The sequence below is a fragment of the Argopecten irradians genome, chromosome 9, assembly GCF_041381155.1.
Source record: "Argopecten irradians isolate NY chromosome 9, Ai_NY, whole genome shotgun sequence".
Lineage (NCBI taxonomy): Eukaryota > Metazoa > Mollusca > Bivalvia > Pectinida > Pectinidae > Argopecten > Argopecten irradians.
In genome coordinates this window covers 35,146,508-35,172,626 of record NC_091142.1, presented here as the reverse complement: position 1 = coordinate 35,172,626, position 26,119 = coordinate 35,146,508, and the positions used below count along the sequence as shown (strand labels likewise).

Genomic DNA, 26,119 nt, shown 5'->3' with positions numbered 1-26,119 from the left:
GCGAGTTTGGACATTAATCACCGAAACTTTAAACGTCTACGACAAATCATTTGATGAATGGTAAATGTCAACCATTTACGTCTAGCCGGATTTTAAGACTAAAACTTTTAATGACATGGGGAGAAATGAAATCTGACCACAGCATTCAACAATTCAAAAGATAACCTGGTAGAATAATACAGAGGAAACTAAAAGTGAAACGAACCTGTTGTGCGCCGTGACAAAAGTGATGGTATATCATATCAGTAATTAAATAGAGTTTTCCTTCGTTTGAGTTAGTTGCGGGTGTGGTAACTATAGACAGAAATGGTGGATCAGTAAAACATCTTTGTCGGGATCTAACGGAATAGGGATCGCTGGGAGAGACTAAAATGGATGAAAAGGAGAAGGATATTATTGACAGAAACAGTGAATTATTAGTCCGGAATATCGTCCTGACCCCTGAATTTTACGATTTATTACAGACCTACAATGTACTGCCCGTCACCATGGTTACGGATATTAAGGCAAGTATTTTAAAAATGAGGATAATTTCTTATATTTTTATTTATAAAAGAGGAATGAGAATGGGCCCTCGGTAGGAAGCGGACAGTGTCTTTACTGAGTTACTTGTGAAAAATCTTAATAATTGTTACATTTTGCAATTGTTATTTAAATCCAAAAAAAAACCTTTATGTACATGTAACACATATCGTAATGTATAGATTAGAAATTATTGTTCCAAAGAAACCTATTTTGAAATATTGCATGGACAGAACGAAGAATAGCGAAAAAAATGCTTCTTTCATTGAAATACCATACCCCCATTAATAATAATACTGTGATTTATGATGTTGCTATCAAGTTTGTCATTATAAAAAATTTTGATTGTCCTTTTTCCGTTTTTGTCACTTTTAAACTATCAACGAACAAGTGTTTTGAACACATAGAACCCTTTTTGAATACTCAAACAACAAACAACAGCAAACAACCTTGTAAAGAATGTCATTTCCTTCCGACAATCCTACTGGAGACTCGTTTAAATCGGACAAAGTGAGAAACATTATTGATCTAAACCGGAACGAAGAAACCATATCCACAAGGAAAAGTATGACTTAGATACTTATTACTGTATTTCTTAAACGAATGTTTGAAGGATGCATGCAAAATACAAAATTCTCGTCTATGAATTATAATGCAACACTTACTTATTATGTACCCAAAATCTAATCAATCTTAGATGGTCTGGCACTACCAAAGGTGTAAATATAACCGGTATACCTTAAGCTTACCAACCAACGAGAACAATCGATTACTTATCCGACGACAGAGAAAAAAACACCTAACATATGATCCCTTTCATCTGTCTCATGAGAGGTTATTTAAATATATTTTTCATTGCTTTATTGACCTAGACAGATTAACCAAACACTCCCGTGATTTAATAGTGCCTTATTGATAGACAACTCGCCCATCCGGGCCCTTAGCCACTCATCTACCGTGAAATCTAAATGCATTTGTTAATTTTGAAAATTGTGTGGTGTAAATATGAAGTTATATCAACCTGATATAATCAAATATGAACCGAGGGCGAAGCCCGAAGTCAATCAAAAATATACAGTATACAGAAAGATAATTATTATGGATGGAAAACATTTACAGTCATTATAATAGATCAAATCTCTTATAATTATATATAATGCATGTATATATAATTAACGATCATTCGAGAATGGCAATATTTTCTTTTCGTCATTCATTTATTCATTCATTCCATCATTCCATCCATCCATCCATCATCCATCCATCCATCCATCCTTCCATCGCTTCATTCATTCATTCATTCATTCATTTCCATAGGGTTCCTGGGTGTATGTTTATTTTTACCCTCCAAGTTGTAACCAGACATTTATGATACATTAAACAATGTAACGACGTACCGGGGTCACATATTACATACATCACAGAACCGTCTGTCAACGAATGTCTAGCCATTGTGTACTGTGACATTCTGTAAACAAATAGTTATCAAGGTAGACATCGATGTATCAAAATGATAGACATACACGTATTTTATAGTAAATAAATCACAGGGGCTTAGATTATCTGACACGGAAATAGTCGAAAACACGGCGACGGTGGCAAATGTTACAGTATCAGTGCAAAGTACATGTACTAGTCAACTTCTCTAGCCAAGGGTATTTAGTTCGATACCCCCACTGAAACATTCGCTAGCCAAGGATATTAAGTTCGATACTCCCCCTGAAATTTCGTTAGCCAAGGGTATTTAGTTCTATACTTTCCCTGAAACATTCGCTAGCTCAGGTATTTAGTTCGATACCCTCCCTGAAACATTCGCTAGCCAAGGGTATTTAGTTCGATACTCTCCCTGAAACATTCGCTAGCCAAGGGTATTTAGTTCGATACTGTTCGATACTCCCTGAAACATTCGCTAGCCAAGGGTATTCAGTTCGACACTCCCCCTGGAACACTCGCTAGCCAAGGGTATTCAGTTCGATACTCCCCCTGAAACATCCGCTAGCCAAGGGTATTTAGTTCGATACTCCCCCTGAAATTTCACTCGCTAGCCAAGGGTATTCAGTTCGATACTCCCCCTGAAACATCCGCTAGCCAAGAGTATTTAGTTCGATACTCCCCCCTGAAATTTCGTTAGCCAAGGGTGTTTAGTTCGATATTATCCCTGAAACATTCGCTAGCCAAGGGTATTTAGTTCGATACTGTCCCTGAAACATTCGCTAGCCAAGGGTATTCAGTTCGATACTCGTCATGAAACGCTTGGCTGATCTAAGCTTCTGCTTTCAAACTCTGACTGGATACGGATAGGTTCAGTCGACCAATCAAAATTAAACGGATGTGATCGAACCTGCGTTTGTATATTGAGGCATACCATGCTTGTCAACAACAGCTCCTAGCGAAGTCATATTTACTATTAAGTCAATTATTAAATGTTTATATGATCTGCTTAATCAATGCAGTACTTGCATACGATTTTCTCCAAACATTTTGGAAAAGTAAATATGTGCGTGGTTTCTGTTTCACAAAGTCAAACAAATTATGCAAATTTAAACTGTGATCTCGTGACAAGATAGGACACTGAAAGACAAAAACTTTTGTCCGAACTAATTAACAAATGACTCACAAATACATGTATGTTAATTTTTGGTATTATGAATCTGTCGCAAACAGCATGTGCATAACAAAGGGTGCTGCCATTTTTTTCAATCAATGCAACAATGATACGAGCTTTTTCATTGGTTGCTTATTACATTAACCAGAATGTGGCACAGTGAGGGAACTTCAGCTGACGTGAGATCTGCCAAGGGTTTCAGTATCGTACTGAATACCCTTGACTAGCGAAGTTGAGTACCAGTCCATTATATACTGTCAGTACAACTGACAGAGACACAGACTCTGAGTACGACTTCGACGGTTTGAGGGGTCATCTCACAATACATAACAATGTATTATTAACATGTCTTTGTGCCTTTCTCTTACACTATAGTACATTTAATCGTGTACACAAACTATTCCGGGAGATGCATATTCTTTAGCTGGATATACTATCATATGAAACATCATACCTATGCTGTTACGGAGGAATGACTATACATATACAAAAAGATTATGTTAGCTCTGGACGATATTTCATTTTACCTTTATGATTGGCCAATCCGAGAGGTCGCGGGAACTTGAGCTCTTATGGCAACTTAGTGCTACGTGAAACAAAATGTCTATTCCTTAATGTTCAATTCGATCCAGACATCGTGCGTATATCGTGCGAGAAGCTCAGATGTCGCCTACCCGATCAATTGGGTTTTCTCCGAGCACTCTGGTTTCTTTCCACTCTAAGACCCCTCACGCTCTTTCATCCGGGCCATCGAAAGTGATTTGCATAAGTTGTATAATTTTTTTTCGCAATCGATTTAAAATAAAGTTCATATATCGTGCAGACATGGTTTTAAGACTGTACAACTCCAAAACGTGGCATAAAAAGTAAGCATATGATGGAAGAAGTAAAACCGAAAGAAACAGGGAAAACAATAAACCAAATCAAATAGCGCTTTTTAAAAAGAAAGAAACGTTGAAAACTCATCCCCAATCCAAATATTTATGGTAAATGTGTCCAATGGCATTGACTCCATTAACCATTTTTTTCATACAAATGTAATAAACATTTGAGTGCATAAGGATAGTACAGCGAGAAAATTGATACTGTTGGTGGAATTAATGCAAACGTCACTCTCTGCAATCGGAACACTTCATGAAAAGAAAATGGAATCCGATTGAATAGGCTGTTATAGAAGCTGACAATGACTTGATGCAGGGATGACCAAGATTATGAGGAATGTGAATAGATTATTTGTTGGACAAATGGGTGCATTTTTAATTACAGCTACAATATTATAAGCATAAGGAATACTTCTTTTTTTAGCTCACCTGGTCCAAAGGACTTACTTACTGAAAATTGTACAAATGATGGGGCTGACCCCCCGGGGGCCTGAGGGGCGGGGCCAAAAGGGGTCAATTTGGCTATTTCCATATAAACGACTTCTTCTCTGAAACCAAGCATGGGATAGCACCCATAATGCAATGGTAGCACCCTTATAGGGTGGGGATTCAAAATTGTACAAATGATGGGGCTGACCCCCCGGGGGCCTGAGGGGCGGGGTCAAATGGGGTCAATTTGGCTATTTCCATATAAACGACTTCTTCTCTGAAACTAAGCATGAGATAGCACTCATAATGCAATTGTAGTATCGTTATAGGGTGGGGATTCAAAATTGTACAAATGATGGGGCTGACTCCCGGGGGGGCTGAGGGGCGGGGTCAAAAGGGGTCAATTTGGCTATTTCCATATAAACAACTTCTTCTCTGAAACCAAGCATAGGATATATAGCACCCATAATGCAATGATATCATCCTTATAGGGTGGGGATTCAAAATTGTACAAATAATGGGGCTGACCCCCCGGGGGCCTGAGGGGCGGGGTCAAAAGGGGCCAATTTGGCTATTTCCATATAAACGACTTCTTCTCCGAAACTAAGTATGGTATAGCACCCATAATGCAATGGTAGCATTCTTATAGGGTGGGGATTCAAAATTGTGCAAATGATAGGGCTGACCCCCCGGGGCCTGAGGGGCGGGGTCAAAAGGGGTCAATTTGGCTATTTCCATATAAATGACTTCTTCTCTGCAACTAAGCATGGTATAGCACCCATTACGCAATGGTAGCATCCTTATAGTGTGGGGATTCAAAATTGTGCAAATGATAGGGCTGACCCCCGGGAGGCCTGAGGGCGGGGACAATTTGGCTATTTCCATATAAATGACTTCTTCTCTGCAACTAAGCATGGTATAGCACCCATAATGCAATGGTAGCATCCTTGTAGGCTGGGGATTCCAAATTGAGCAAATGATAGGGCTGACCCCTGGGGGCCTGAGGGGCGGGGTCAAAAGTGGTCAATTTCCATATAAATGACTTTTTCTCTGCAACTTAACATGGGAATGCACTCATAATGCAATGGTTACATCCTTATAGGGTTTGGATTCAAAATTTTGCAAATGATGGGGCTGACCCCCCCCGGGAGCCTGAAGGATGGGGTCAAAAGGGGTCAATTTAGCTATTTCCATATAAACGACTTCTTCTCTGCAACTAAGAATGGAAGAGCACTTATAATGCAATGGTAGCATCCTTATAGGATTGGGATTTGAAATTGTACAAATGATAGGGCTGACCCCCGGGGCCTTAAACGGCAATAGATGCGAGGTCAAAAAGGTCAATTAGGCTACTATTTTCATATAAATTACTTTGTCTCTGAACCTATGTATTGGATAGCATATTTGTATGGTATCAATAGCATCATTGTATGGTTGTGATTCAAAATTAAACTTTGGGAGTCAATTTTGCTTATTTTTCTAATTGTCTCAGATTCTTGTGATAATTACTAACAAAAAACCAGGTGAGCGATACAGGCCCTCTGGGCCTCTTGTTTAAATTTGTAGAGATTATTGATAGTGAGACGGTGTTATTGTTATAAAATATGGTTAATAGCTGAAGCAAAATTAAAACTTTTTAAGAGATAAAATAAAATGCTTAATCAAGGTAATAATAATATTTTATTTGCCATTTAAGCAGTATGGTGACTGTGGCTGATGCGTATTACAAAAAGAAAGAAAAATAAAAAAATAATTAAAAGAAGTAAAAAATAAAAGCATTAGTGAGGATCGAACCCATGACAATTACATTTTGTGCCTTATGCAGTATCCGTTTGACCAGTAAACATTTTGTTATTGTAACAACGACAAATTATACAGAGCTGGGATGTCCTCGGCGACGTCCGAGCAAAAATTTTACATTAAAATTTTGAGATGACCCCTGAAAACAGTCGAAGTTGGTCTCGGAGTCCATGTCTGATCGACGTTAGAAATGTCTATTAGCCACTGTCAGTACAACTACACGGGAACTCAAATGTTACTTATAACAGGTATCAATCAAAACCAAGCTGTTTGAACGAATGTGTACAAACAAATCATTAGAGCACATTATATTTGGTAGAAAATAAAGATGAGATAATAGGCGTCTTGAATTTTGTGCCGTACAAGGAAGCGATTGAGCATGTAACGTAATGGGCGTGATTAACTTTATGATGAGATATGTACAATATAGAAACATATCTATTTGGGAGTTACAGTGGTTTTGTACACTATCCGCCCACAGGAAGTCGGCACGTCAAACTCAACAATTGCACAGTTGGTCAATGGTGTCACCCAGGTTTATGGGATGAACATTCGTACAAAGCGCCATGTTTCGATTTCTCAGTTGCAGGAACCCAATAATCAATGCTCTTGTTAGAAATACGTAACATATTACAGTGGCGTAGGAAGATGAAACGTCATGGGGGGCAAAGGTCCTCAATATTTTGTAACACCCCCCCCCCCCCCACCACACCTACAGGAGGAGATTAATTCAACTCCCAAACCATATAATATATGCTTTATGTACATTTTTCATATATCACTAAATTTAATCCTTGTACACATTTATAGACAGTGGGGTCGATAAAAGGAAATTAACGAATACGCAAATTGGCCAAATTAGCGTGTGAGCGTCGAAGGCGCAAGATTTTGGTGTTTTATTAGGGGTCTGAGGGTGACCCCCGGGATGAGTTTTATGTATTTTGATGATTTTGCGATCGCCCGAAAGCACGAGAAATTTGGTGTTTGGGGGGTCCGGGGGTCTCCCCCGGGAAAAAATTACAATTTAGAATAGCTAAGATGAGTTTTTCGATGCATTTTGATGAATTTGCAAGCGCCCAAAGGCGCGAGAATTTGGTGTTAAGGGGGTCCGGGGGGTCTTCCCCTGGAAAAAAAATTACGATTTAGAATGGCTGAGATGAGTTTTACGATAAAGTTTAATGATTATAAAGCGTTCTTAACATGGTAATTTTTCGATTTAAAGCTACCTGCATTTAGAAATGATAATTGTGTCGTCATAACATTATGGAACCCTACTCGATCTGAATATACCGGCTTCACACCATCGGTACATTGTGTAACAGAAAAAAATGAATTAATTGTCTCGCTAAGACATATAAACAAATTGATCTTTTAAGAGACATTTTTTAAATAGTACATAGAATCCCTTGATGGACATTTTTAGTCTAGTTTGTGTGTATTGAATTTTTACAATTTAAGGTTTGACATTATGTGCTTGAACCTTTTAGGAAATGCGCCGCGCAGCGGAAAAATTTTCTAGAATGAAGTACGAAAAATGTGCAGGAGGACCCTTTTTTCTTTCAAATAAGCTTTTTTTAGAAAATTTCAGTCGGCGAAAATGGGGGGGGGGGGGCAAAAAGACATGTGTTTGCCCCCCCGTCCTGGGGAACGGGGGGGCAGTTGCCCCCCCCCTGCCCCCCCGCTTCCTACGCCCCTGTATTACTTAAAGTATAACGTGTTACATGTTAAGGGTAACTTTTAAATGCTTAAACGTTAAGTGATTATTTGATAAATACACTAAATATATGATAGACGGTTAGTGTCATCTACAAGTATCGTCATCCTCCACTGACAACATTCGTGCAACTCCACCATGGACGCCCTTGGCTACACCGATCATCTGAAATATGGCTTGTAAAAACCAACATACTGTACATCAATATTACTTGAACACAATGTTACAAGGCAATTAACGTAGTGAAGACGCTAACATGTTAAACAACGCTAATATGTTAAACAACGCTAATATGTTAAACAACGTGGCCTTGCCGCCATCACTGAGAAATGATGTGTCCTTGTTTCCATTCACTGAGAAATGATGTCCTTGTTTCCATTCACTGAGAAATGATGTCCTTGTTTCCATTCACTGAGAAATGATGTCCTTGTTTCCATTCACTGAGAAATGAATGTATTGTCCTTGTTTCCATTCACTGAGAAATGATGTCCTTGTTTCCATTCACTGAGAAATGATGTCCTTGAGAAATGATGTCCTTGTTTCCATTCACTGAGAAATGATGTCCTTGTTTCCATTCACTGAGAAATGATGTCTTTGTTTCCATTCACTGAGAAATGATGTCCTTGTTTCCATTCACTGAGAAATGATGTCCTTGTTTCCATTCACTGAGAAATGATGTCCTTGTTTCCATTCACTGAGAAATGATGTCCTTGTTTCCATTCACTGAGAAATGATGTCCTTGTTTCCATTCACTGAGAAATGATGTCCTTGTTTCCATTCACTGAGAAATGATGTCCTTGTTTCCATTCACTGAGAAATGATGTCCTTGTTTCCATTCACTGAGAAATGATGTCTTTGTTTCCATTCACTGAGAAATGATGTCTTGTTTCCATTCACTGAGAAATGATGTCTTTGTTTCCATTCACTGAGAAATGATGTCCTTGTTTCCATTCACTGAGAAATGATGTCCTTGTTTCCATTCACTGAGAAATGATGTCCTTGTTTCCATTCACTGAGAAATGATGTCCTTGTTTCCATTCACTGAGAAATGATGTCCTTGTTTCCATTCACTGAGAAATGATGTCCTTGTTTCCATTCACTGAGAAATGATGTCCTTGTTTCCATTCACTGAGAAATGATGTCTTTGTTTCCATTCACTGAGAAATGATGTCCTTGTTTCCATTCACTGAGAAATGATGTCTTTGTTTCCATTCACTGAGAAATGATGTCCTTGTTTCCATTCACTGAGAAATGATGTCCTTGTTTCCATTCACTGAGAAATGATGTCCTTGTTTCCATTCACTGAGAAATGATGTCCTTGTTTCCATTCACTGAGAAATGATGTCTTTGGTTTCCATTCACTGAGAAATGATGTCCTTGTTTCCATTCACTGAGAAATGATGTCCTTGTTTCCATTCACTGAGAAATGATGCCTTGTTTCCATTCACTGAGAAATGATGTCCTTGTTTCCATTCACTGAGAAATGATGTCCTTGTTTCCATTCACTGAGAAATGATGTCTTTGTTTGCATTCACTGAGAAATGATGTCCTTGTTTCCATTCACTGAGAAATGATGTCTTTGTTTCCATTCACTGAGAAATGATGTCTTTGTTTCCATTCACTGAAAAATGATGTCCTTGTTTCCATTCACTGAGAAATGATGTCCTTGGTTTCCATTCACTGAGAAATGATGTCCTTGTTTCCATTCACTGAGAAATGATGTCCTTGTTTCCATTCACTGAGAAATGATGTCCTTGTTTCCATTCACTGAGAAATGATGTCCTTGTTTCCATTCACTGAGAAATGATGTCCTTGTTTCCATTCACTGAGAAATGATGTCCTTGGTTTCCATTCACTGAGAAATGATGTCCTTGTTTCCATTCACTGAGAAATGATGTCTTTGTTTCCATTCACTGAGAAATGATGTCCTTGTTTCCATTCACTGAGAAATGATGTCCTTGTTTCCATTCACTGAGAAATGATGTCCTTGTTTCCATTCACTGAGAAATGATGTCCTTGATTTCCATTCACTGAGAAATGATGTCTTGTTTCCATTCACTGAGAAATGATGTCTTTGTTTCCATTCACTGAGAAATGATGTCCTTGTTTCCATTCACTGAGAAATGATGTCCTTGTTTCCATTCACTGAGAAATGATGTCCTTGTTTCCATTCACTGAGAAATGATGTCCTTGTTTCCATTCACTGAGAAATGATGTCTTTGTTTCCATTCACTGAGAAATGATGTCCTTGTTTCCATTCACTGAGAAATGATGTCCTTGTTTCCATTCACTGAGAAATGATGTCCTTGTTTTCATTCACTGATTACTGAGAAATGATGTCCTTGTTTCCATTCACTGAGAAATGATGTCCTTGTTTCCATTCACTGAGAAATGATGTCTTTGTTTCCATTCCCTGAGAAATGATGTCTTTGGTTTCCATTCACTGAGAAATGATGTCTTTGTTTCCATTCACTGAGAAATGATGTCCTTGTTTCCATTCCATATTTAGCGCGTGCCTCTTTGACATTACTAGAATACCTCTAGTCCCTGTGACCTATCGCGGTTTTATCTAAAGCGTTAATGGTTTACAACATCTTATGATATACACCTCGTACCGATAAGTGTTTACGAGTTTATGTACTTGTTGGTAAGTAGGCAATCAATCAGCACGGCGGTAGTTTATATCTATAGGTAAACAGTAACTTCATCTCCTGGCATTCCTATATAGCTACCCAGAACCAACAAACATCACCTTGGCCCTGAACTTCAATGACCTAGATGCATATAATATGAATAAATTAATGGTTTGCCTATATTGTCTTAATACTTTGAAGTATGTTGCCTTATTTATGGACATTGTGTATACTGGCTGTACACTTAAAACACATGTGTTTGGTTTTATTAGTTTAATGTTCTATTAACAGCCTGAGTCATTAAAGGACATGATAGGTTTGTTAGTGGAGGAAAGCCGGAGTACCTAGGAAAAAAACATCGACCAGCGGTCAGTACCTGGCAAATGTTCCACATCGGAATCGATCAGAGGGCTTGCGCTTGGTAATATGTCGGGGCATCTTAACCACTCGACCACCGCTATATATAGGCCATGGACTAGAAGGGTCCCACATGCACCCCCCCCCCCCCCCGAAACCTTCGAACCAATATTTTTCTTAACCCTTATGGCCCACTGATCACAAATCAAAATGTTAACATTGCATAAGTTGGGATGAACTTCCGGTTATGACGTCATCAAAATGGCCGCCATCTCGAATTTCACTAAAAAAATGAAAAATAGTCATAACATTGACATTTTTCAACCGAAGTAGACAAATGAGGTATACGTATCAAAATGATCACAATAGAACAATAGAAACATATCAGGACCAAATTATTAAATTTATGTTGTGATTTTCACGCAGGAAGTGAAAAAATAGGATTTTAAGCTCAAAAATGGTAATTTTTTAGTAAATTTTCATATTTTACCTGATTCAGCAAACATGTTTTCCAACAGCAAAATATTATTTCTAATTAGTTTTTTGTCCACTTATAATTCAGTTTAAACAAAAACAACAACAAAAAAACAATGTTAGCATTATATAAGTTCCGGTTATGACGTCATCAAGATAGCCGCCATCACGAATTTCACTAAAAATGAAAAATATTCATAACATTGACATTTTTCAACTGAAGTAGACAAATGAGGTATCAAAATGACCACAACAGAACAACAAGTACATATCAGGACCAAATAATCTAATATGTGTAGCGATTTGTACGTAGGAAATGAAAGAAAAAAGATTTTAAACTCAAAAATGGTAATTTTTCAGCAAATTTTTCATTTTTGTCTTCACGCAGCAAAAATGTTTCCCAACAACAAATCATTATTCGTAATCAGTTTTTTTTATCTCTTATCAATCAATAAATCAATAAAAACACTAACAAAAACACAAATATATAGAAATGCAAAAGATAATTATTGTTATACCTTCATTAGGTTTACAAAACATCACCAGGTGCGTATAATGGGTATATGCTATTTTTCGAACTCCAAACCGCTGACGCTGACCAGCGTCTCAAAATAAGTATTACAGCACAACACCTGATAGAGTAACAAATGTAACCTAAGCCTGTGTTTCTGTTTATATCAATTTCCAGAACGTTTGTGTTTTTGAAAATGAGAATATTCATTGTTTATTTCCTATGCATAGCATAAGCAAAATGTTAGATGGTTACTACAGTGTCACATATTTCTTTCACTGGTTCTTAATGATAACCATTATCATTGTGCGTGCTTTCTCGCCTCACTGCTCCATCCACTGAAGAGACACGGCATGTCTAGTAGCTGGTAGTCCAAATTATCAAAATCATCGAGATATCAGTATCAAATTCGTCGAAAGCCATAGCAATGGCGATGAGCTGATGTGATAATACATTACCAGTGTTGTTCTAGCCTGTCATCTTTCATAACCCATCCTTGGCCAGAGTTCATATCAGGAACAATAGGTTCAGAGATGTGAGATCTCCCTCAGATTCTAACATATCGTATATGCTGTTCCAGACTTCTTCGGCATAATGGAAACTACACCAGATCCACATTATTCGAATAGCTACCACTTAAAAGACCTAGATAATGTAGTGTCGTAGGAATAAATAAAAAAAACTGCTAACGAAACATTCAAGGTGGTGAAAGCTAGAATTAGGAATTTCAACAGCATCCTGGGTGACCGCCATCTTGGAAAAACCATTTCATTCATTTTATATGATTGTAACTCAAAAACACATCATAATTTATAGAACTCGCGTGTAACACAAACATTTTCTTCGTTTCAGACAGGAAAATCTAGAGACGACAGAAATCGTCGTCTCCTGAAAACTATAAAACTGAGAGGGTGCGATTCCTACCGGAAATTACGTCATGTATTAAGCCTCACCGGACATGCCTTTCTCGCCGATCACCTGCATGAAGAAGGTAACATAACGATGATTACGATGAATAAAAAATAAATTAATGACGATTTCATCACATTCGTGAAATTCGTGATGATGACGTAATATTGATATAAGGAGTTGGCCATATGTTATGATGCAAACACCTCTAACAAAACACTAGAAGAATTTACTCCAAATATAGACATTGTATCTTAATCCATTCGATATAGGCCATGCATAATACACATAGTCTTGGGTAAATCTTTGTCCCTATGGTGGTAAGATGGTGGTCGATTCTGATAACCTAATTATTATTATTTACTTATTGGGTTATTAGTTATATAATCATCTGTAACATGTGTTAATCAGATGATGTCGCCATAACCTGTCAGACACATATAGATAGGCATAGCACTTAACCTCACTAGCTATATATATATCAGGTATTACTATCTGTATACATCTTAAAACGTGTCTAAAGTCATACAATACCCACCATGTAATTATGTTACAAAACTAACTGTACAAAATCCTATCCTCGTGTCTGATTCATGTCTGATCGTTAAATTATTGTCATGGAATATCTATCAATATTGACAAAACGGTGGTAAACCGTGATTTTTAGTGATAAAGAGACTTAAGGCCACATCTCATGAATGACTAGTGTAACTATGGCGTGGTGGAGATTGGCGTTTTGAACAGAGAAAATATATCTGTGTATAACTGTAACTGGTCTCGTATCAAAAGTATCAAACTGCATGCAATGATATGGTATAAGTAGGATTAAATACCAATTAATCCACGAAATCTTCACCTCCTTCGATTCTTCAAATTGATTGATTATACATGTATGTAAAATATATATTTTTGTCCACCATATGAAAATAAACTTACAATACTTTGTTATGTGTGTTCACAGAAACGGATACAAAGCTATTACGATCTGAGGATTTCTTTGGAAAATTCCCCACCATTTTCAACCACGTTAGTGATGACATAAAAACAAAGCTGATCCAGTACCTAGAGACCAAGGTAACTACTACATTATACAGTTGTTGACTGGGGTTGAGGGTGAGAGTGTCTCATGTTTCTTCTCTATCTTTGATTCCTAAACCAAACTTGCTGTTACATGTTAAGACGACATTGAACCAATCAAAGAAACCATTTCCTTCCACATTTTCCCGTCTGCTCTCTCAGTAAACAATTTTCTTTCCATTTTACTTTTATATAAACGTTATTTCCCCTCCTCTATGAAACTTTTTTTTTTCATTTGGTTTTTACATTAAGAAACCATCAGGACTGTTACCGATCTGTTGGTTGCCATGGTACTCATCCTATGTTCATCGTCTCAGATTTACATCTACCCACACAGATTACATCTCTTCTCTTTTACAGCTAAAGGAGAAGATGCTGGTAAATGCTTGGGTGAATTCGGCATTGGAGAGAAGTGAGATATTGGAGTCACGTAAACTAGAGTTCGAGCATGAGCGGGAACTCAGGACAAAGTTAGAGAAGTGCAAACGACAGGTAGGATAATCCTCTCCATATACAGTCTGAAAGTTAACATATTACATATTTGAAACGCACACGAGTTTCAAACATCATCGATTAGTTCTTTAGATTCAATCGGTAAATTACTTTTAGTAAGCAAAGCAATTCATCTTTCTCTTACGGACCAGTCTGCTCGAATCTGCTCTACATGAACAGTGTTCCATGGCAACAAACTTTTCAAACTTCATAATAAGGCATGTATACGTAAATATTTTTTTCTTATTATTACAAGTGGGTATTTGAATTATATATAAATATTGTAGTTGGAAATACTTTAAAAATGGCATTACTCCTTTTGCAGCTAAGCAGGGCCGCTGACGATCTAGCTTCAGCCAAAGAAGAACTAAGACAGAATAGACTTGAAATGAGGGTTCAAATGAAAGAAGTGGAGGAGTCCGAGAAGAAATTCAAACATGAGCTTGGCGTGCAATCTCGTTTCAATGCAGCAAATAATAACTCAGTTCTGAGACTTACAGAACAGTTTTCCGCTGTCAACACCAAGATTCGCCAACTGAACGGACTGGTTCAAACCTTCCTCCGAATTAACGTGGCATCTGAATCAGAGGAAGACATGGTACCGGGTGCAATGTTGAAAAGTTTAGAATCTAATATACGTTTAATGATGGATAAAGTTGATCAAAATGCCGAGACGCTAAACCGCAGTTCAAGTGAAAGAAGTGACATTTTAAGCATGCTCAAAAAACCACTAACGAAAACTGAACCGCTGTCGGAGATAATGCGTAAACATGTGGAAAAAGAAAACAAAATCAAGCTATCAATATGTCGTGAATTGGAGAAGATGGCCGAGAGTTTGCGTGATGGAACGGGAAATACGGGTTCTGTGACATCGACAACAGACCTGCGACTGATGCGAAACATGATTGCAACTTTCAGAGTAGAAGCAGAGCATATCCGCAAGAAGCTGAACTGGAAGGACACACAGATTTCTGAACTTGTGGAGGAGCTTAAACAAAAGCCACCTTCCCTCCGTCGCATAGAGGATTGCCGGCATCAAGCTACAAGTGAAGTGTTTTCCAAAGGGCAATTATCTACAATGTCGTCATCAGGATCAAAAGACAACGAAGCATCAATAGATGTGAAGGTAGCGGATCCTCTTAAAGACAAGGACATGCCCACATTACATTCAAAGACGGAGAACTGGTCACGTGAGAGCAGTCCATTAAAACCGATATCTATAGTAACGGACAGTTCGGAAGACAATGATATAGGTGATGAAAACAAGCATCGACTGGTATCGTTTGCACAGAATTCTAGTAACACAGAGGTTAAACGACCAAATTTCACTAACGTCAATGGACATGTCAATAAAAGTTTCTCTTCTCCAAGGACCCCTCAATCATCGGTAATAGACGGTGACTCCATAGCAATACAGGAAGTGACGTCATACATGGAGAAGAAAATGACCGAAGGGAAATTGCCGCCTATTGCTCATTGAAGGTTTGCCTTTGTGAGCTACCAGCAGAACGTAGTAAGACTCTAAACTGGCCCTTATACATGTACATCGTGTACATGTATTTACTCTGAAGAAGCATTTCACACATATAACAAAATGATTGGTTATACTGTGAAATTAGATTTGTGACTTAAAAAACGATTGCCAGGTTTAAATTGTCCTTTCCTATCACAATTTGTTTCTTTCTCAATTTTTGCTCCGACATAGAAACATAACATATTGGTCAATTAACTTGACTAGCAATAGTCGGAACAATCAGAAGGGGGGCTGGAGCATTGCAAACATGTAGCAAAACTCCAACCAGTGTGAAATATATGTCATCAAATCAAACTCGGTAGTAAATATGTCAGTCGGATCAACAACATGAAGGACCACTGCATAACAGCTTCATCTAACAAGACTGAAATACTGTTTTCTAAGTAGAATTCATAAACATTAAGAGATTACTAAAAAAAGGTTTCAAATAAATTGCCTTGAAGTCATTTTGCATGAAAACACGGATTCAATTCTCCATGGCAATGATTTGTTCTGGGTGGAGTGATTAACAGCATTATGACAGGAATGTAGGACTATAGCTATACATATTTACCACACAGTTTTAGTTCCGTATATTGTATAATGGCTCTAGATATTTTTCACACTTATGAACACTACTAGTGTATAAGACATGTACACAAATTCAAATACATACACAAAGGTTTTTGTACCAGTTTGTTACTAGTCTGATGTCTTCCACAGGAAAGTATAAACGATTCCATATTAGGTCATATCCGATAATAATCACACATCGTAATAGTTTCACATTTTAAATGGAAAATTGTGTTAGTATATAGAAGCACAATTGTTATTACGGTCCGGATTTTCTTAAAGCGAAACCCTACACGTATACAAGTGAAAAGGCGTGTATGGCATTGTAATTGTTTTGATACTCAAACCTGATATTCTTTTAGCTTTACTTTTTGTCATCTTTTATTACGTTTATAGGAGTGTGTCTGTAATTTTCTATCCTTCAGACAAAAACGACTGGAGTTTTCGATTGGTATACGAATCTGTCATTCTGTAGCTATTCATGGCCCATGTTGAATATTTACCAGGTACATGTATTAGCCGTGATTTTCCTTGGAGTTTATTGATCACTTTTTCTATTGTTAAATATATGCAAGTTAGACAGAATTAAGGTTCTCGTTAAATATTAATGTACCTATACGTCTGTTGTACCTATATGCCCAATACCACATATTATTATACCCCTTTTATTCCATCTTGATACAGTAATCTAACATGGTCATATTTATAATGAAATATAACCAGGATGATGAAAAGCATCCTATGTCTTTGTTGTATGCAATGGTGCATCAAACGGTGGTACGGACGGGGACGTTACAATTGGTGGCAGCGGTGGGATGAAATAAAATGTGACTGTAATAATATTTTAACAAATATAATGGATTTTAGTTCTCCATCGAGAACGGTAGGCCTTCAGGTATCCGAATCTATCTACAAATAATAGACTTCGTACAGTAAACCAAATAAACGTCTCGACATAGTAGTTCATTACAACACCATTTCTTTTCATCTTGACGGTCGACGTACTATACAATACAACATTCGAGGAATGAGTCTTATATTTCCAGAAATGGTAAATTTTATTGTGTGCAAAAGTTTAGTTTACGAACAGTGTCCTGTTAATTATATACACAAAACAAACTCTGCTTAAGTGGTAGTTTCAAAATAGTGTTAGATTACGCTTTGGTAACTATACAGACAATCCCGAATTCATTTTGTTTTCGAAGTCTGTGGAGATAATGGTTGTATCTACATGTATGTGGATGCCGTCTGAAGGTTTTATTTAGGATATTGTCTTATTGAGGATTAATGCGAATATAAATATATTGCGAAATAAAATTACATATCTAACAGTAACATAATATGTGAAGATGTTTATCAAATAAAGGAGTATTTACAATTTTCATGTTCATTTTTGTACATATGTTCTTTAATGAGTATAATACACGAAATCACATTCAACACAGCCCCTCAGTCGACAGTCAAATGTTTTAAACTCCATTTTTTCATTTGTAAGGGATTTGTGTTCCTGATCTACTAGACCTACCACTGCAGACAGACTGTAAGTTCCTTTAGGAAAACCAAATATGTTTATTATTAATAATAAGTTTTTGTTATTGTTTTTTGTTGTTTTTATTGTTTTTGTATTGTATGAATAATGATAATGCTATTAAACTGTTAAGCAGTGTCATGTTTTAAAAAGAACAAGAGATCTCAGCGGTTCTTGGCCCCACCAAAGAATCATTAGTGGCGTAGGAAGATGAAACGTAATTGGGACGGGGGACAAAGGTCCTCAATATTTCGTAACACCCCCTCCTAGCGCGCACCGCACCCACAGGAGATACTTGATATAATGGTTAGTAACTTTTAACCCCCAAAAGACGGAAGCCTGACTTATTTCTAATACGGAACATGATCACCTAATCGATATCAAATTCAATAATGTAAGTGTAGATTTTGTAGATAACCATAAGCACTTAGGAGTAACTTTGGAAGCTAATTGTAAATGGAATATCCACATTGATAATATATGTAAACAGGTATCAAAATAGGTAAGTGTTCTTTGAAAACTTAAATATACTCTTAATAAACAAACTTTAATAAAAATTTACAAGTCATATATATTCGGCCCCTGTTTGAATACTGTTGTGAGGTTTGGGATGGGTGCTCTCTTAGTGACGCAAAAAAAAAATAGAAAAACTTCAGCTTGAATCTGCTAGAATAATTATTGGTCTACTGTCTTATGCTAGCAGAAATTCACTGTATTTGGAAAGCGGTCTAGAACCACTTACTTCCCGTCGTTCCCGTAGAAAACTACAACTATTTTACAAAATAAATAACAAAATTACACCCAACTACCTCTATTCATTATTACCCCCACTTGTCTCAGAAAATTCTTCCTATAATCTTCGAAATGCTAACAACTTTACTTTACCTAATTTCCGTCTCCAGCTCTCAAACGTATCGTATTTTCCATCCACTATCCGACTTTGGAACCAGCTAGATATTAATATTAGAAATAGTGTTTCATATAAAAAGTTTAAAAAGTTTCTAAATGATTTAACGAAAGTACTTATTTATTATTCTATTGGAAATAGAAAAGCAAATATATTGCATGCCAGATTAAGAAATAGATGCAGTACCCTAAAAAATGATTTATTCCGCTCTAATTTAATAGATTACCAGCAATGCCAATGTGGGCATCCCATTGAGGATGCCCATCACTTCTTCTTTACATGTAATAATTACGTTGACCAGAGAATTCAATTTCGAACATTAAACAACTTCATTCCTTTAGAACTGCAGCTACTACTACATGGAAGTCCAGATTTATCTGTTGAAGATAACATTACAAAATGTCAGAGCACTCGACAGTATATAACTGACTGTAGTAGGTTTTAACCCCCCTCCCTCCTCCTCCTCTTACGTTTCCTATTTATAATATGAACTACATGTAATAAAAAAAATGTTTCTCAATATCCTTCCGATGCTGGCGAACGAAGAGAAACGTAATTAAGAAAGCAACAGATTTACAGGGAAAAGATACCAAGGTACGGGATGTGATGAACTTTAAGTAAAGCAGCGAGACAAGAACAGCGATCAGTACAACTTCGGTCGTCAGTATCGGGAGTGATCACAAATACATACACTTCAATAACTTAAGTAATTATATACTCCTATGATATACTTTATAAAGAACTAGCTTGGGAACCTCTCTCTGATCGGCGTCAAAAGCCCAAACTTATTCTTATGTTTAAGATACTCCGTGGCTTTGCTTCACAGCATTTGATTGAAATTGTACAACCATTTTTATATCAGCCTGGAAATGAGAGATATCCCCTAAGGATGACAAGATATTTTAATATCCCTATGTGCAGAATTGCAAGTTACTATACTAGTTTTTTCTCCAAGTACCTTTAGAGAATTTAATTCTTTCGCTTAAAACTTTGCCTTATCGAATGTTAATACTGTTGCACAGTTTAAAACACTCCTTTTTAACATTAATAAAATGGAATCTGATATAACAAATACCTTTATAAACAAAGGTTCTCGAATTATGAATATTACTCTGTGCCAGCTCAGAAATTCCTCTAGCAATCTAAATTATGATCTATTTCGCGATCATTTGAGAGATTCTCCAATTTGTTCTTGTGGCCTTGGTGATGAAACAGCCGAACACTATCTTTTCATATGTCCTTAATTTAATGAACAAAGATCATCACTCAGAACCAAAATACATAACTCTAATATTCCCCACTCGCATTTCAACACAAAAACTCTACTGCACGGCTGTGACAATTGTGATGAAGAAAAAAATACATATTTATTGCAATGCATATCAGAATATATATCTGAAACTAAAAGATTTTTTTTTTTTAGATTTTTCTACTATGATAGGTTGGGGAGATACACTAATAATAATATTCATTCATAATGTAATGTTAAATGTTGAAATATTTTGTTGATAATTGTACTATACCGGATTTGTTTGGAGATGGCTAATATAGGCTTTGCCTGTTGCCAAATCCATTTGCATATTATTTGCAAATATATACATTTATTAAAATAAACTCTCTCTCTCTCTAAAATCTTGTAAATATGTAAATATGTATATTTTTGCCATTTTTGTATTCTTTGTTATATAATTAATTATAACTCTATAGGGAGAGGGCTTCATATAAGTTGGAAAACTTGTGCCCAATCCCATTGTATATAAAATTACACAATAAAATATGTTTAAATAAAAAAACTTGATATACTTTTTTCATAGTATATCATTACATATACTCCTTATACACATCTATAGACATTGGCGTCGCTAACAGGAAACTGATGAATACGAGTTTGGGGGATCCGTGTGTCTCCCCGGAAAAAAAATACGATCTAGAATGGCGGAGATGAGTTTTACGATATATTTGATGAATATGCGAGCGCCGAGGGCGCGAGATTTTGTTGTTTGGGGGCTCCGAGGGGGGGGGGGAGTCTCCCCCGAGAAAAAAAATTATGATTTGGAATGGCTGAGATGAGTTTTACAATGTATTTTGATGATTTTAAAGCATTCTTAACACTGTACTTTTTGTATTTAGAATTACTTGCATTTAGAAATGAGTGTCGTCATACCATTATGCAACCCAGCTCGATCTCAACATACCGGATTCACACCATCAGCACATTGTTGTGTAATTCAAAATAATAATAAATTGATCGTCTTGCTAAAACACATAAACAAATAAATCTTTTAAGAAGCATTTTTTGAAATATTATAAACCCTTGACGGACATTTTTAGTCTAGTCCGTGTGTATTGAACTTTCATTACTAAAAGTTTGAACATAACATGCTTGAACGTTTTAGGAAACACGCCGCGCAGCAGACAATTTTCTAAAATGAAGTACAAAAATGTGCAGGAGGACCCTTTTGTCTTTACTCTCCGTCCTGGGGAACACGGGGGGGGGGGGGGGGGATTGGTTGCAATTGTTGCAATTGAGACAGATCTCCGAAGTACTTTCTGAGAAATAGCGATAACAAACTTTAACTATTAAAAGGATGAAAGGATGAAATTTGAGATTTACGCACAGGGACCTCGCACGAATTTCATTGTTTTGTCTTAAAGTGAACAGTCGGGCATGGATGGCTAAAGTCGGTAAAAATGGTGTGAATGTATCCAGTATAATTTCTTATGAAATGGAAAAATAAAATCTCTCGTCAAAATCTGTCTGCGTACGAAGAAATTAATTTAAAGTATGGGAATTCTAAAACGTCCTCCCGGCTCACTATGTCCGTGGTTACATTTCCACACAGCCTCGCTTTCAATGCTTTCAACTTTTCTTTACTTTAATGGTCAGAACTGGGAAACTAAGCAGAACTTGACCGTCGTATTAATATGTGAGAACTTTTGGAAGGCCAATGAACGCATTTAGACTGGTTTTCTTTGCCCGACTATTCACTTTAAAGAAATGTACCGAAACGCATTCAAAGACGAACTGTATATGTTCCATGTCTCGTCTCAGTTCATTTTTTTTTAATTTCAAAATATTTTATTGGTAATACAATAAATATGAACATAATTGTAATATATATATATATCATAAATATAACAAAGTACATTGTATTACCAATTGGATTGGATAACAGGCAAAGCCTATACAAATCGTTCCAAATACAGTTCATTTTCGTGATAAATGGTGCTGAACAGTAAATATTATTTACTCTTTATACTTCGAGTAATAACAAACTTTTTGAAACTCTGGACACGTTACTAACAGTACAATGCTAACCAGAGTAGTATTCCCAGGAGATGACAACGGTACAATGGCTTTAGCAGAAAGAAGTCGGAATGTTACGGTATCCCACTGTCTCAACTGATTGGTTGGGCTTGGTGTCCGTTTTCCTGTTGTATCCATGTGTTAGAGACTTACCAACCCTCCCACCTGGCGTGAAATTCGCCATATATCAAAAAAGGTGTTGCATGGCAGTGGTACAGTCTTATTTGCATATATATATATATGCATGAGAGTGGTACAGTTTGCATATATATAGTAAAATGTATCATCCAACGTCTACCATACGTTTTCGGGAGGGAGGTAACTCGTACAGAAAGGATCACTCATTAACTCGGTACTGAATTAGAACTCATGAGGAAAAACGGTATAAAGCTAGTATATTAATAATCCGAAATAAAAGGCCAAAACAAATTCAAAGTAAAATCAAAATCATTTCTATGGAATATATATTCAGCCACTATAGGGCCTTCTTCAGTCCGAAATAACACTATGCGAGTTAGAGCCGAACGATTGATTGATTGATGATTGATTGATTGTATTACCACATAAAACCATTTAATAATATTACATATGCACTATCATAATTCTCTCACATTCACGTCTCTCATTCTACAAACATTATTATTATTTTATTACTTATTTTACCAAGTTCTATGCTCATAATTCTACCATATTGGCTCAATTATCCATTATCATATTAAATATTTTAATGAACAAAGTCGCCATTCCGTGTACACATCTTTAAATCTACATAGTTTCTAACTAATAGGTCAATAACAGAATATCACATACTGTAAGTTATTCTTATAACGATAATTAGCTTCAATTTAATTTTACTTCATTTTCTTTATGTCGCTTCTCTCATTATACACACATCTCATTCTTTATTCTCACATTCTATATATAACGCGCAAACCTTGACATTGAAAAGAATATTTACATGTATAATATAAGAAAATGTTCTAATATTATAAATAGTTTTGTCAATGTCCTATCCTTTCCAAATGGATATGCTGTGATAAACAAAGTATTTATTGTTTGCCTGAATATACTTTTTATCGTGATCACTATTTATAGATATTCAGCTATATTTTTTGTTTTTCATATCCACTATTTTTGTTGTTTTTTTCATATCCACTATTTTTGTTGTTTTTTCATATCCACTATTTTTGTTGTTTTTTCATATCCACTATTTTTGTTGTTTTTTCATATCCACTATTTTTGTTGTTTTTTCATATCCACTATTTTTGTTGTTTTTTGCTGAGGTTATTCACTCCTAACATTTTGGGGTTTTTCTTCCAAAAGACAGTTTGGTGCTAGACTGAAAATACTACTAATGGTATTTCTAATTTCACAGCATATCCATTTGGAAAGTTCGGACATGGACAAAATAAGTACACAGTAAATTAGCTATTACATCAGTATGATGGCAATTTCTACCAAAAGTACATATTGTTAATAACATTCAAACCAATATTTCCATTAACATGAGATCCCAGAGGAATCATAGCGCCCACCAAAGATTGATACATGTATATGAAAGAGGGATCTTTTCTCTGCTTTTTAAACTTAAGACTTCTTTTTTCTGCTTTTCAAACTTAAACTTCTTTTTTCTGCTTTTCAAACTTTAACTTATTTTTTATGCTTTTCAAATTTAAAACTATCAAAATCCAAGATGGTGGTCGGCCATCTTGTTTACCAATTGGTCCCAAAATGCAATAGGCGGAACTAGGGCCCTAGAAGAATCACAGGGACCTGACACGAAATTTTTAACCAACAGTATATATATACATCATATAATACTTATAACATATATATATATATATACTCTTGGTTAAAAATTTCGTGCCAGGTCCCTGAGAGAAGAACCTACAGATTAAATTTGAAAAAAATCCCTCCAGTACTTTATGAGAAATAGCGGTAACAAACCTAAACAATCAAAATCCAAGATGGGGGGCCTGTCGGCCATCTTGTTGACCGATCGAACCCAAAATGTACAACTAGAACCCTAGGGGAACACACAAATGAAATTTGAGAACGATCCCTTCAGTACTTTATGAAAATAGCGGTATTCAACAAACTTTAACTATCAAAGTCCAAGATGGCGGCCTATCAGCCATCTTGTTGACCGATTGGTCCCAAAATACAATATACAACTGTACACAACAAGGGGAACCTACATGTGAAATTTGAGAATGATCCCTTCAGTACTTTCTTGACATTGAAAAAAACAATTTATAATATTAGAAAATGTTCTAATATTATAAATAGTTTTGTCAATGTCCTATCCTTTCCAAATGGATATGCTGTGATAAACAAAGTATTTATTGTTTGCCTGAATATACTTTTTATCGTGATCAATATTTATAGATATTCAGCTATATTTTTTGTTTTTCATATCCATTATATTTTTTGTTTTTCATATCCACTATTTTTGTTGTTTTTTGCTGAGGTTATTCACTCCTAACATTTTGGATTTTTTTTTCTTCCAAAAGATAGTTTGGTGCTAGACTGAAAATACTACTAATGATGTTTCTAATTTGATGCCTCAATAGAAGTTTGGACATGGATAAAATAAGTACACAGTAAATTAGCTGTTACATCAGTATGCTGGCAATTTCTACCAAAAAGACATATTGTTAATAAAAATTAAGATAATTCAAACCAATATTTCCATTGCAAAGAAACTAGTTTTCGATTTCAACACCTCGCTGAAGTACATCCAGTGTATACGTATACCATACATATTGTCGAACATTTCTACACCTTCAAATTTAACAGTTGATAATTATACATGTAGTGATCAATCATCTGACAATTAATACAATATATAATAGAAGTGTAAGTCGTTTAAAGACAGTAGCCTATTTGACCCAATGAGAAATTGAATGAAGGTCAATGTATTTCATTTGAACCTATTTGACCCAACGTGACATTGAATGAATGTCAATGTCATTCAATGGAATATACAGGTAGCCATTCATCTCAGCATGCTAAAGGCCAAACATCAGGTCTCTAAACTTTAATTATTCATAAGAAGTCATTTAATTATTTTAGCCTATTTCACCCTTGGGACCATAAATTAAGGTCAAGGTCATTCATTTGGACAAACTTGGTAGCCCTCCATGTTAGCATGCTACTGACCCAATATCAGGTCTCTAGGCCTCTTAGTTATTGACAAGAATTTGTTTAAAATAAAGTAGCCTTTTTACCCCTGTGACATTGAATGAAGGTCATTCATTTGAACAAACCTGTAGCCCTTAAGCTTCATCCCAGTATGCTAGAGGCCAAATATCAGTACTCTGGACATTTCTGGACTATTGAGAAGTAATTGGAATGAAAATTTTATGCACAGTTGACGGCAGATAACATGGATGGTATATGATGAATATAGTTCATCCCAACCCTTTTGGTCAGATGACCTAACAAGAGGCCAAATGGGCCTTAACGGTCATCTGACTATACATATAATAAAACAAAGAAGAAATGGAAGTACGTCTTTCAAAAAATTGTAGACTATTTGATCCAGTGACCTTGAATGAAAGTCAAGGTCATTCATATGAACAAACTTCACCCAAGCATGCAACAGTCTTACTATCAGGTCTCTAGGCCTCTTATTTATTCACAAGAAGCTATTTTTAAGGTTTTAGCCTATTTGACTCCCTTGACCTACAAATAAATAGATTGCCAGGCAGTATGTAGCCACACTTCATGCTCGCAAATGCATGTGTATCTACATGTATGTGTATTCAATGTTGTAGCATACACAATACAAAATGCAAAGTACATTGACGGTTTGGTTGACAGCTCGCGATTTATCAATTTGCTCCTCAAATGAAAGTCGTAATTAAGTAAACAGACACATGGTA

General features: G+C 36.2%; 1 protein-coding gene across 1 annotated transcript; it reads left to right on the top strand.

The window, feature by feature from the left end:
• LOC138332162 (putative leucine-rich repeat-containing protein DDB_G0290503) lies at window positions 1-18,033 on the top strand. The gene is made up of 5 exons (XM_069280150.1): window positions 1-510; window positions 12,783-12,917; window positions 13,797-13,909; window positions 14,273-14,404; window positions 14,730-18,033. The coding sequence occupies exons 1-5, from the start codon at window positions 372-374 to the stop codon at window positions 15,882-15,884; spliced, it is 1,674 nt and encodes a 557-aa protein (XP_069136251.1). The 5' UTR covers window positions 1-371; the 3' UTR covers window positions 15,885-18,033.
• Window positions 18,034-26,119: the final 8,086 nt, after the last annotated feature.